The sequence below is a fragment of the Oncorhynchus clarkii genome, chromosome 2 (assembly GCF_045791955.1).
Source record: "Oncorhynchus clarkii lewisi isolate Uvic-CL-2024 chromosome 2, UVic_Ocla_1.0, whole genome shotgun sequence".
Lineage (NCBI taxonomy): Eukaryota > Metazoa > Chordata > Actinopteri > Salmoniformes > Salmonidae > Oncorhynchus > Oncorhynchus clarkii.
This window is the reverse complement of record NC_092148.1, coordinates 47410633-47424501: the sequence shown is the minus strand read 5'-3', so window position 1 is coordinate 47424501 and position 13869 is coordinate 47410633. Positions and strand designations below refer to the sequence as shown.

The window sequence follows — 13869 nt, the reverse complement described above, 5'->3', positions numbered from 1 at the left end:
TGATGGTTGCTGATAATGGGCCTCTGTACGCCTATGTAGAGATTCCATAAACAATCTGCCTTTTCCAGCTACAATAGTCATTTAATAATGTCTACACTGTATTTCTGATCAATTTGATGTCATTTTAATGGACAAAAAAATTGCTTTTCTTTTAAAAACAAGGACATTTCTAAGTGACCCCAAACTTTGTGTGTGTGTGTGTGTGTGTGTGTGTGTGTGTGTGTGTGTGTGTGTGTGTGATCGATCAATACACAACTTTCACAGAGTCGAGTATTTGATGCAAGAATATTGGATGCAAACATATAAAATACATTTTTCATTTTATAAAATTAGACATTGTCTTGCTCACTCGAGAGAAGGCAATTTGGCCCTGGCTTTCAAATGAAATCCCCTGCATCATTTTATGAAATTGTCATTAGTCTACCGATTTTGCAAATGTAGGCAAATAATAATAATAATAACATATTTGATCTACCCCAATAAAAAACTGGAAAGTGCGCATAAATCGATAGCCTTGGTACAGGTTTCTATTATATGTGCAACAGAAATGTAGGATATGTTCGCTAGCTACTGTAAGAAAGTTAGATTCTAATGAAACATTTGTTAAATGAATTAGCCTTTTAGCCCATATGTGTCATCCTATGAAGTGGACTCACTCTTTCCCTCATTTTAGTAGATCTATTTTTCCATAATGATCTGATCACACCAGGTAGAATGATGTCAAATTGCGTTGAAAGTGGGACGCAGGATTTGGTTGGCTCCTTTCCTCCTTGGTTGGCAGAGATCTCAGAAAATATCTAATTGTGAACCGGTGACCCAAATTTATCACATAAAATGTATATGCCATATCTCACAATCGTAGCTCTAGCTCTACATCGCTCTCCCTGAGTGAGAGTGGTACGCATTTTGACAGACAGTCCAACAGTGAGTCAAAGGGGTTTAGGAACTGGGACAAAATTTAATTTCGGCAGGCATAATTGAATTTCTCCCCTCTTGGAGTCATTTCCTATGGCCCTCGATGGTTTCCTCATAACCGCCCTCTTCCACCAACCAGCTGAACTGAACACTGGGGTTTCAAGGAATAACAGCAGACTGACATATTAACTTCCTCCCCGGGGCTAATTAAGTTTTCATTACATTACATCGTTTTTTTGGTGACGTGCCACACAATCTGCAGCTTGAAAGCATGAATTATCATCGCTCAATCTTTTCTCATTCTCTCCCTCCCTCTGTCCCAGGTGAGGCCCCAGAGTACGCCCCGGGAGAGGACGCCCTGGCGCGGATCCGCCGGCTTATCGCAGAGGGCGGAATGACGGCGGTAGTCCAGCGGGAGCAGAGCACCACCATGGCTTCCATGGGTGGGTTTGGCAACAACATTATTGTCAGCCACCGCATCCACCGCGGCTCCCAGACTGGGGCGGGTGCTGCAGCCAAGCGGCCTAGCAGCAGTGACCCTATTCTGGCCGACCCTGGCCCCTCTACAGCCTCCCCTTCCACTTGCCCCCTCAACTCCCTGTGTCTCAGCCTGGAGCACCCCCCTGCTCCCTCAGAGCCTCGCCCAGGCCAGGTGTGGGGTCTGCCCTCCCTCTCTCAACCACAACCCCCTGGCCTAGCCTCAGAGGGTGAGGGGGCCAGTCTCTCAATGGCCATGGACATCGACAACGTGTTTGAAGGAGCCGGCCGAATGGACGATTCTGAGCCAGGCCCCTCTTCCTCCCTGCTCTTCTCCTCCTCTTCTTCCTCTCACGGCTCTTACCCCTCTGGCACCGGCAGAAATGGCAACAATAACAACAACAACAACAACAACGGCAGTAACAACAGAGATAGTTACCCAGGTGACCCTTACAGCAGGTAGAGTTTTGTGTGCCCTTATTGCCCAGGAGAGGGAGAGAATCCCTCAGAGGAGATAGTGGGTGAGTGCTTTGGGTCGACAGACGGTGTATCACGAACCCTAAAGCCGAGTTGTACACTACACGATTTTTGGCCCCCGATTTAGCTGTCGCAGACAAGTTTTTGAGATCGGAGACAAAAATCACCATGTTGTTGCCAACTCGAACCGTCCAAGTGGTCCCAATATTTTCAAACATGTTTGATTTTATTGGCACAATGTGTAATGCTCTTGTAGTGTGAGATGTAATGACACGTTTTGAGAACGGTGATCGGCAAAGGGCAATGTGAGCTTGCCAGAGTAGAAGCCAGTGAGATGATGTATCACATCAACCATAATGTGTAGATTCTCGAACAGGAGCGACGACGACTACTACTAGCTAGCTAGTATGCGTTTGTACTTGCCTTAAAAGCCAAAGTGTCAAATGGTTACCGCTATGAAGTTCACAAGCAAAATGTATTGGCTAGATATTTCAACTCTATGGCAAGCGTGGATGTCTGACTATCAACTTTTGAGGATGCTTTGAGCCACAGCTCGTTCTAGCAGCATTAACAATCTAATCATATCACCTTGTTTTCGCCAGACAGCGTGGTATCGAGAATCCTCACGACTAAGTGAAGAATCTTGTCTTGTACCACATCGTTTAGTGTGCGCACCACTACGTTGGCAAGACAAACTACAGGTAAGACGGTTGTTCAATGTGAGCGGCTCAGCGATGTTTGGATGTTGAAAGTCGTGTAGTGTACGCCCGGCATAAAGGAACAGTATGGCCCTGTCTTGCTGGTGCGCTTCTCCTCAAAGCCTTATCTCACAAAGAATGGGTGCTCAGACTCGGCAGGGTATCCAGCCCTGAACATAAGGGACATAAGCTCCCCCCCCCCCCCCTCCCCATGCTGCACCCATCAGTGGCATTGTGATCCCCCTGCATTGGTGTGCACTTACACTGCACTTAAAATGGACCTTAGTTGTATGATCATTCCATGTCAGAAAGGCTTTTACTTGAATTGTGCCAGCACCGGGGTACCGATGCTGAGATTTTTTTTCAGTCCTTTCTCTTTGCATAGGTGTGACCGATAGACAAGGTTACTCCATTCAAAGTGCCATGTAAGGGTAATTGTAAACAACAACAAGAAACAGACAGTTTCTCCAGTGTGTGCAGCGTTCTGGTGCCATGTGATTTGATGTGAAATAGCGTGCGTTTGCTATATTTGGAAGCTTTTTTTCTTTCTTTCTTTTTTTTTGCTGCCAAGTTGTAGGACGTGTATTTGTAATTTGATGATAATGCATAGCGAGGAAAGAATCCTATTGTTGTATGAATCATGAGATGCGTGTGGCATAACTAACGCCATGCCTTTCAAGAGAATCTTCAGCTGCCTGTTTTTTTTTATTTTTTATTATATACTGAACAAAAATATAAATGCAACATACAAAAATGTCAAATATTTTACTGAGTTACAGTTCATATAAGGCAATCAGTCAATTGAAATAAATTAGGCCCAAATCTATGGATTTCACATGACTGTGCAGGGGCGCAGCCATGAGTGGGCCTGGGAGGGCATAGGCCCACCCACTTGGCAGCTAGGCCCAGCCAATCAGAATGAGTTTTTCCCCACCAAAGGGCTTTATTACAAAGAGAGACTCCTCAGTACCCCACCCCCTGAGATGATCCCACAGGGGAAAAAGCTGAATGTGAAGGTCCTGAGCTGGCGTGGTTGCGAGGCCGGTTGGACGTACTGCGAAATTCTCTAAAACGACATTGGCGACAGCTTATGGTAGAGAAATTAACATTAGATTCTCTTGCAACAGTTTTGGTTGACATTCCTTTATTCAGCGTGCCAATTGCACACTCCCTCAACTTGAGACGCCTGTGGCATTGTGTTGTGTGACAAGTGCACATTTTAGTGGACTTTCATTGTCCCCAGCTCAAGGTGCACCCGTGTAATGATCATGCTGTTTAATCAGCTTCTTGATATGCCACATCTGTCAGGTGGATAGATTATCTTGACAAAGGAGAAATGGTCATTTACATGGATATAAACACATTTGTGTACAACATTTGAGAGCAATATGATATTTGTGCATATGGAACATTTCTGGGATTTAGTTCACCTCATGAAACATGGGACCAACACTTTACATGTTGCGTTTATATTTTTGTTCAGTGTAGATTGACTACGTCAGAGAGGTCCCCTCAAAAGAATTGTTGTCCATATTACCCATCAGGCCCCAAGTGTACAGAGCATCTGATTCAAAGTTAAGAGTCCCCTATTGCTTCAAGTTCCAGCAGGATATGGTGGATGTATACAAAATGGTGGATGTAATGTTAATGTCTAATTGATCATTTCTGACTATTGATACTGTACTATTCTACTGCATGTTTTCAATAATGCTGCATTGTTTCCTGACAAAAAAAGGGAATGCCATCAGTACAAAAGTCTAGCAAAATACAGACAAATCAGCATTGAAGGACAAACAAACTCAAACTCCCACATCTGTTTGGGGAAGCATTAGCCAGCCATCTTGCCTGGCTTGTCATGCTGAAAAGCAGCACCGTCATTCCTCTCCTGTTGCACTAGAGTGACTGTGTTTGGTGTCGAGGTGTGTATGGTGAGCGGTGAGGTTCGGGTCAGGACTTGTTTACTATCTGGTCCCTGGTCACATACTCCACAAACCCCCACCCCTCCAGCCTAAAAGTGTGATGGAGACCTTCCCCCGGAACCAGACCAGACCTAGAGCCCCCTGTCGCCTGCACTTGCCACTGTTGCTCCAGGGACCCCGTGAGAGACAAGTAGTTACCATTTAGGATTCAGTAAAACAAACCTGACTGTTGACTTGAATTACGCACAGTGACCCTCCCCTTCCCACAAAGACTCTGAGGGGGAGAGAGCAGGGGGCTAGCTGGATTGGCTTATCCATAGCTGTCTGTCAATGAGGAGTGTCTTCACTGAGCGTCTTCAGTCAAACCCCAGCACCAACACACCCAGCGCTTCAGAAGCATTGAAGAAGAGCTGTTCTGTGTGTGTCTGTATGTATGTGTGGGCCAGAAGGCTGGTATATGTAGAATCTCTCTTAGTTACTCTGCCCTAATGGTGTGGTTTGGTACGTCAGGGTCGAGAGCTTTCGATTGTAATCTCAACCTGTCCCCCTGCTGAACCAGTCATTTTTTTTATTTTGAACTTGAATCCTTGATCACCATTCATTTTTAATGGTTTTGTACTGTAATGTCGTCAGAGGTACATCTGGCCTATTGTGACAGGCAGTGTCCTTAGCATATCATTTCACTAAAGCCCCATGACCGTGTCGGGTGCTTAAAGGCGAGAGAAAGAATGGCCCATTTAACTTTTATTTTTAAAATGACCCATAATGCTTAGCTATTCACAATTTGTATCGCTTTGTAGGGTTCTTATATTGATAGTTTAAGTTGGTGGGATTTGGGTTTCTTGGGGGGAGGGGAGAAGGGGTTAATGAACATTAGCTGAAAATGCCATATTGAGAGTACAGGACCTAATGAAAGGAGCGAATGAAGAGTGCCCTGTTTTTTTTTTTTTGCTGTGTGCGGCTCTAAGCAAGCTGTTTGTTGCATGTATGAAAACTGTCTTACTGATTAGAAGAAAGTCAAATTGCCTGGCAGGTGAAAAATAACTGTTGAACTATCTGAATGCTCCTCCTGGCTTTACTTGATTAGAGAAGATTTAAAAAGAAGAAACAAAAGTTGTCTGTTCATGTGTCTGTTTTGTGTGAAAGAGCGCTGTACCGCATCACTTCTCCCATATGTCCCTCGCCCTGAATGATACACATGCTGTAGGTCCACAACTACACATTTAACAGTGCAAATCAATGGTATACAAAGGTAAACTGTCTCGCCTAATATTACAAAAACAACTATATCAAACTATCAAGTTTGTTCACTTCATTGGCTTTGACTTTTCTGTGATGTAATTAAAGAGATTTGTTGACAAAACATGTAACAGTTCTGTGAAGAGATGGACATCGTATTATTTCTTTAATGAAAAAACTACAGGTAAGTTCTATAGCTATGACCTGCGGTATTGAATACCTAAAGTAACCAGTGTCATCTATAGGTTCATTGTGTGCTTTACCCACAGTGAATAAGTCCTATTCTTAAAGTGAATCGATAATTCTACATCTCTTATATGGCAAGGAGGTTTGATTTTCTGTGGAATTAAAGTGTATCTAACATAGCATTAGTATAAACTCGTTTGATACATGGCACTGCCTTTAGCTGCGAGTGTTTCTTCAAACAAATCAAGTTTTCATACTCCAGACTGCAGAGATACATGTTTATAAGTGGGGAAATACTGCTAATTTTAAGCTTAACAAGTGCAATGGTCCCTCTGTACCACTTGTGTTTGGCAGAGCATTCATTTCAACTAGAAGTGGAGGTCAAAGAATCGTTCCCTGCGGAACACCACATTGGATCTTGAGGGCGTTTATGCCTTTTTAAAGTGACAGATTGCATTCCTCCCAACTAAAAGGAAGAATGCAGTCTGCAATGGTCCCTCGACTTGTTTGTATTTATACTGAACAAAAATATAAATGCAACAATTTCAAAGATTTTACTGAGTTACAGTTCATTTAAGGAAATTAGTCAATAGAAAAATTCATTAGGCCCATTTCGCATGAATAGGAATACAGATATGAGTTTGTTGGTCACCGATACTGTACCTGAAAGGTAGGGGTGTGGATCAGGAAAACCTGTCAGTACCTGGTGTGACCACCATTTGCCTCGAGCAGCGCGACATCTCCTTCGCATACAGTTGATCAGGCTGCTGATTGTGGCCTGTGGAATGTTGTCCCACTCCCATTCAATGGCTGTGTGAAATTGCTGGATATTGGCAGGAACTGGAACACGCTGTTGTACATGTCGATCCAGAGCATCCAAAACATGCTCAATGGGTGACATGTCTGGTGAGTATGCAGGGCAAGGAAAAACTGACATTTTCAGCTTCCAGGAATTGTGTACAGATCGTTGCAACATGGGACCATGCATTATCCTGCTGAAGCATGAGGCGATGGTGGAGGATGAATGGTACGACAATGGGCCTCAGGATCTTGTAACGGTATCTCTGTGCTTTTAAATTGCCATCAATAAAATGCTGTGTTTGTTGTCCGTAGCTTATGGCTGCCTTTACCATAACCCCACCGCCACCATGGGGCACTCTGTTCACAACATTAACATCAGCAAACCGCTCACCCACACAACACCATACACGTGGTCTGCGGTTGTGAGGCTGGTTGGATGTACTGCCAAATTCTCTAAAATGACATTGGAGGCAACTTATGGTAGAGAAATGAACATTCAATTATCTGGCAACAGTTCTGGTGGCCATTCCTGCAATCAGCATGCCAATTGCACACTCCCTCAAAACTTGACATCTGTGGCATTGTGTGACAAAACTGCACATTTTAGTGTCCCCAGCACAAGGTGCACCTGTGTAATGATCATGCTGTTTAATCAGCTTCTTGATATAGCACACCTGTCAAGTGGATGGATTATCTTGGCAAAGGAGAAATTCTCACTAACAGGGATGTAAACAAATTTGTGCACAAAATTAGAGAAATTAAGCTTTTTGTTGCATATGGAAAATGTCTAGGATCGTTTATTTCAGCCCATGAAACATGGGACCAACACTTTACACATTGTGTTTATATATTTGTTCAGTGTATATTATGAATATTATCATTTTTTATTATCCATAGTCTTTGTGTTAAGGCACGTGTGGAGTGGTCTCTGATATGCAGTTTGTGTGAAACATACAGATACAAACCCAGTTTTTCCCACAGATAAAATATATTTTGCTTGACAGTGATAACAGCATTGTCCCAAGCATGTTTAATATGTTGGCCTTGGTTTTCGGTCAATTTGTATCTTTCACTGCCTTGGGGCCACTGTATTTTACAGTCTCTGGGCTGTTTGTGAGCCTCGTTTTGATTGTTTTTCAACCATGTGAGTCAGAGCTCAGTGCACATATGGTTTACAATAGTTCCTACTACTATTATTCTAAATCTACTAAAACTGTTGTTGCTAGTATGTAGTCAAACTGTGACTTTCTGTCATATGACATACTATGTCATACTTGCTGTCAATGACGAATTATCAGTCTTATTCCTTACCCAGAGTGGGGGAAAACACGCTTTGGTGACGAAATTTCAATTACGTTATGAAATACATTTTACCAAGACAAATACTATTATTCATGTTCTGAATCGTTCAGTGGGGTCTTTTTCAAATATATTAACATCAAAAAAGTCAGATTTGGTAAAAGAATACAACCTTTAATAAACACCGAGCACTAACAGCGGTGCCGCTTTCTGGCAGCGACTTTTGAAGTGTCGTGGTGGTCTTCTGCAGTTGTTTCCGCGGGTCGCAAAATTAACATGACACACATTGAAAATCAAAAGTTTGCGATACAGTGCTTTGTTGATTTCACAGAGATACGGTTGTTTTTCTGATACATTTTTGGGGAAAAAACAGGAATTTCGTGTTAATATGAAAAGCGTATATTCAAATATGAAAATACTACATGTCTTAAAATCGATTAATCTTACCTCTATATTTTTGTATGTCCTCCGGATTCGAGAAGAAAGATGATAATATCAGCCATGAGCCTGTCAGTTTGCAGTAATTGTCGCACGGCATTCAGCCTAGCTGACGCAATGCTGTTTTCCAGATTTTTTTTAACTACAATTTTTTTTCTCTGGCATCCATTGATTTTGTCACCCTAATCTTGGCCATCCTACAAGGATAAAAACCCTATAACTTTTGAACAGATTATGATAGCGACAATGATTGGACACCCTACTTAAGCTTATCTTCCTATGTTTGGATGGTTGATTTAATATAGATTTGATATACATTTTTGTTAGATGTCAAAAATGTCCACCTGTGCTTCTTCAATCAGCTACTTGTTCAACTTCTTTCACAGAAGACCTATTATTCTTATTAAAACTAGAAACAAACTAAGCTTGGTCAAAACATCACACATAACTACAGTATATTGACTACAGTATTCAATTGTCCAGGAGGCTAATGTGGAGGGTTGATGGTATACAGTTGCTGTCGTAATACTTAATAAACATACATTCCTTATCTTCTTTCTTTCATGACCACTGACCAGTGAATGGACTCTAAGTTTTCTCTATACTGTTTCTCTAACAGTCCTCAGGTCAGTAATGGTGAAGAAAAAGATACCAGGTAAGGTGCAGTACCTACTGTAGTATCTATCTGTATGACTTGACTTGGGATATAGTCTTGACTGCTGTCTCTCCCCCTAACCTCTTATCAATTGTCTCAAATGTTTTAGAGTTCTGATGTGATGAAGATTTTCTGTTCTTTTAAGATGTATTGAGATTACAGTACAAATCCAATAAGCGCTATATACCACATATGGGAACACCAAAGATCCTATGTAATGTTGACAATGAAAAAAGGCAAATGAAAATGGGAAACTTCACTAAGGCGTGGGTTATTCAGGGATCTGGTACTTGGTTTGGACCATTGTGCTGATTAGTAAATACATCCGTGATGTCATTTGCAGTGACTATATTGTGTAACTATCCATTGAAGGTTGTGCTGAAATTCATAAAACAGGCTGCACTTGAAGAAACAGAAAACATTTGTACAGTCTCTATACTGTGCTGTTATTCAATCAATTAAATGTAAAGCCCTTTAAATCAGCAGTTGTCACAAAAAAGTGCTTGTACAGTGACCTGGCCTAGAGCAAACAAGCAGAGATGAACAGTGACCAGGAAACACTCCCTGAAAGCAAGACACCTAGAGATGAATCCGGCTTCGAGGGGAGGCCCATCCTTATTGCATGAAAACATATCAAGAGATCTGTGACGTTACTAGGTGTTGCCAGTCTTTTACTGCAAGGAGACTTGAGTGAACCTAATTGAGAACATCAGCCATAGGGCTGGTAGACCATACAGATGTTCGTGAAGATGCTAATGCTGTGTGTAAACCACTTGTGGATTGGTTATGAAGATGCTTGCAGACTGGGACGGTGGGACTACAGGCAGCCCAATTTTTAATTTTATTCTGTGTGATTTTTGTTTGGACTGGACTTTTGCTTTAAATTACACTGAAGATTTCGAGAGTCTTTCTTCTAATTTGAGGGGTAAGTTTATCAGTTAATTCCTGTAAAATATGTAACCCGCATGAATACAAACAGTATGACAACTTCTAGTGCACAGGTTTGTTTTTCATTCGGCAAGCATACTTCACCTGATCCAACTTGGAAAGTTACATTAGAATTCCCCTTTAGCAATGCATAAAACATTTCTCCACATTAGCTTTTGATAGGCATAGGTTATATATTTATATCTCAACATAGACCATAGAATAAAAATACATAGTAGTGTTTATTACAATGCAATTCCCTAATCTATTCCTTATTATTCATCTAAGAATTACAAGCACAAAAGGTGTTGCTTTGTGAAAATTCTGGATGGGCAATTCAAATTGAATAGAGGACATTGTAACCATTTTTCGGATAAGATATTTGATCAAAAATCTTCAAATGCAACCTTAGGTATTCCATTTTTTGTTTATTTGTTTTTTTTCATCAAGTGCCTTCATCTGATATGGAAGACAACGTCAGCTGGGTCCATCCCTACGGCAACCACTCCTATGGAGCTTATGGGAGACCAGGCTGCCGTTACACCACTGCTGAACTGATCCTCATTGTCATAGTGACCGGCTCGCTCAGCTTCATCACCGTCCTGGGCAACGTCCTGGTGATGCTGTCAATCAAAGTCAACCGCCACCTCCAGACAGTCAACAACTACTTCCTGTTCAGCCTGGCGTGTGCTGACCTCATCATCGGTCTGCTCTCCATGAACCTCTACACCCTCTACATCGTCAAGGGCTACTGGCCCCTGGGTGCGGTCATCTGTGACCTGTGGTTGGCCTTGGACTACGTGGTCAGCAACGCTTCGGTTATGAACCTCCTGATCATCTGCTTCGACCGCTACTTCTGCGTGACCCGACCATTGACCTACCCATCCAAGCGGACCACCAGACTGGCTGGGCTGATGATCGCAGCAGCCTGGCTCCTGTCTCTGTTCCTTTGGGCCCCGGCCATCCTCTTCTGGCAGTCCTTCGTCGGCAAACGGATCGTCTCTGATGGGGAGTGCTACATCCAGCTCCTGTCCAAACCCTCGGTTACACTGGGGATGACACTATCTGCATTCTACCTGCCGGCGGTCATCATGATTGTCCTGTACACCCGGATCTCCTTTGCCAGCCGCAGTCGCCTCACTGCAGAGCTGCATAGTAGCAGAGCGAGGACCTCTAGTGGACGACCGAAACAAAGCTGCCATCTGAAGAGGAGCTGCCTCTCAACCCAGACAGACACTGAGCCAAAGAGCGACTTGGCCATTTCCATCGAAGCAGAGACGAGTGTCTGCGCTAATCAGGGGATTATCAAGGCCCTGAAAGACTCTACAGAGCAGGCCAACAATAATGTCATCCCCACTTCAGATGTTATCCCCTCTCTAGACCAATTACCTAGTGAGATTAACCAAGACTACAGATGGTCCAACAGTAGGGTCACGTTCACAGGGGATAAGAACAGCACTGCTACCAAGGTCTCCCAGCCAAGCTCTATCCTTAATGGCTCCAATACAACTAGTCAGCTCAGAAAAATGGTTTCCCCATTTCCCAGCTTCAGTAAGACCCAGGTGAAGAGGAGAAGGATTGTAGCGAGGGAGAGGAAAGTGACCAAGACTATTTTTGCTATTCTCCTGGCCTTCATTCTCACCTGGACTCCTTATAGCGTCATGGCCATCATTGGCACCTACTGTCACTTCTGCGTCCCAGACACAGCGTGGACCATGGGCTACTGGCTGTGTTATATCAACAGCACAGTCAACCCAGCGTGCTATGCACTGTGTAACGTCACCTTCAGAAAGACCTTCAAGAACCTACTGAGGTGTCAGTACAGAAACACAGGTGTTGAAGTGAGGATGATGTGAGCTACTCTATTATAATGTGTAATGGAACATTTGATTATTTAAGGAAGATGCATTTGATTGATGGACTATGAAGATAATTGTCTACGTAAAATAGTATCAAAAATCGAAACAAAATGTTTCGAAGCAGCACATTAAAAGGTATGACATCCAAAGCCTAAGCTGTACTAAGCCAATCCTTTGTAACAACTGTATAATGTTGTTCAAATAATGCCGTCACTCTTTCTGCTGACCATTCTATATGCCTCTTGCTTTTGCTTGTGATGATGTAATATTGTGATGAATTATGGAATGTTCACTCAAATCGCTGCAAACGGTGCTGTAGGCCAACATCAGATCGAGCAACCTCAGCTGCAATCAGAAAGCATTCATACCCTTTGACTTATTCCACATTTAGTTGTCTTACAGTCTCAATTCAAAGTGGATTCATTTGATTTAGTTTCTAACCGATCTACACCCAATACCCCATAATGACAAAGTGAAAACATGTTTGTAGATATTTTAGCAAATTTGTAGAAAATTAAATACAGAAATATCTCATTTACATAAGTGTTCACACCCCTTTGCTATGACACTCCAAATTGAGCTCAGGTGCATACAATTTTCTTTGATCATCCTTGAGATGTCACTTGGGGCGTCAGGTAGCCTAGTGGTTTGGCCCAGTAAACGAAAGGTTGCTGGATCAAATCCTGAGCTTGGATCCAAATCCTGGCAGTTAACCCACTGTTCCCCAGGCACTGAAGATATGGATGTCGATTATGGCATTCCCCTGCACCTCTCTGATTCAAGGCCTGTATGTCCATGTGGGGCAAGGACACGCACTACCTGTGTGTCATCTGCCTGGGCCTCTAACATGTGCAAGCCATGCGGGGAGACTACCACCCAGACCTCATGGGCCAAATTTTGGCCCACTCTTTCAGGGAAAGGGGAGGGAGACCTGTCACTGTCCTCTTCCTCCTCCAGGCAGCAGAAGAGGACGAGGAAGCGCAAGTCCTTACCACTAGGTCCTCTTCCGCCCTTAGTGGTCATCGATGGCAGATGACAGATATTCACTCATCAATGTCTACAAACAGGCAGCAGCCAGACTCTGCATTGAGTGTCTCAAACCTGTAGTGGGTGGCATCACAGAGAGGGACTGGTACGATGGGAGGAAACATCCCTCTGGCACCATCCCAAACATGCTCAATGGGTGACATGTCTGGTGAGTATGCAGGCCATGGGACATTTTCAGCTTCCAGGAATTGTGTACAGATCCTTGCGATATGGGGCCATGCATCATCATTCTGAAACATGAGGTGATGGTGGCGGATGAATGGCATGACAATGGGCCTCAGGATCTCATAACTGTATCTCTGTGACGGTTTCTGACAGTTTGTGCAGACAATCTTCCGTTGTGCAAACCCACAGTTTCATCAGCTGTCTCAGACGATACTGCAGGAGAAGAAACCAGATGTGGAGGTCCTAGGCTGGTGGTCTGCGGTTGTGAGACCGATTGGACGTATTGCCAAATTCTCTAAAATGACGTTGGAGACGGTTTATGGTACAGAAATTAACATTAAATTCTCTGGCAACAGCTCTGGTGGACATTCCTGCAGTTAGAATGCCAATTGTACGCTCCCTCAACAATTGTGACATCTGTGGCATTGTGTTGTGTGATAAAACTGCACATTTTGGCCTTTTATTGTTCCCAGCACAAGGTGCACCTGTGTAATGAACATGCCGTTTTAATCAGCTTCTTGATATGCCACACCTGTCAGGTGTATGGATTATCTCGGTTTAGCAGAAAAGCTCACTAAAAGGGATGTAAACAAATTTGTGCAAAACATTTGAGAGAAATAAGCTTTCTGTGTGTAAGGAACATTTCTGGGATCTTTTATTTTATCTCATAAAACATGGGACCAACACTTTGCATTGATATTTTTGTTCAGTATACAAAAAAATGCATAAGATAACCCTTAACCTTTTAAAATAAATTCCATAAAGTT

At 43.0% G+C, this 13869-nt stretch overlaps 2 protein-coding genes across 2 annotated transcripts in view; both read left to right on the top strand.

Moving 5' to 3' along the window:
• LOC139368646 (autophagy/beclin-1 regulator 1b) overlaps positions 1 to 5599 on the top strand; it is a 55079-nt gene extending 49480 nt beyond the window's left edge. The window contains exon 18 of the mRNA XM_071107784.1: positions 1239 to 5599. Within this exon, the coding sequence (XP_070963885.1) occupies positions 1239 to 1855 (617 nt within the window). The 3' untranslated portion in view covers positions 1856 to 5599. The remainder of the gene's footprint in view (positions 1 to 1238) is intronic.
• LOC139377421 (muscarinic acetylcholine receptor M4-like) lies at positions 852 to 11887 on the top strand. Its single transcript, XM_071120453.1, has 2 exons — positions 852 to 888; positions 10563 to 11887. Exon 2 carries the CDS (start codon positions 10652 to 10654, stop codon positions 11885 to 11887), a length of 1236 nt encoding a protein of 411 aa, XP_070976554.1. The 5' UTR covers positions 852 to 888; positions 10563 to 10651.
• Positions 11888 to 13869: the final 1982 nt, after the last annotated feature.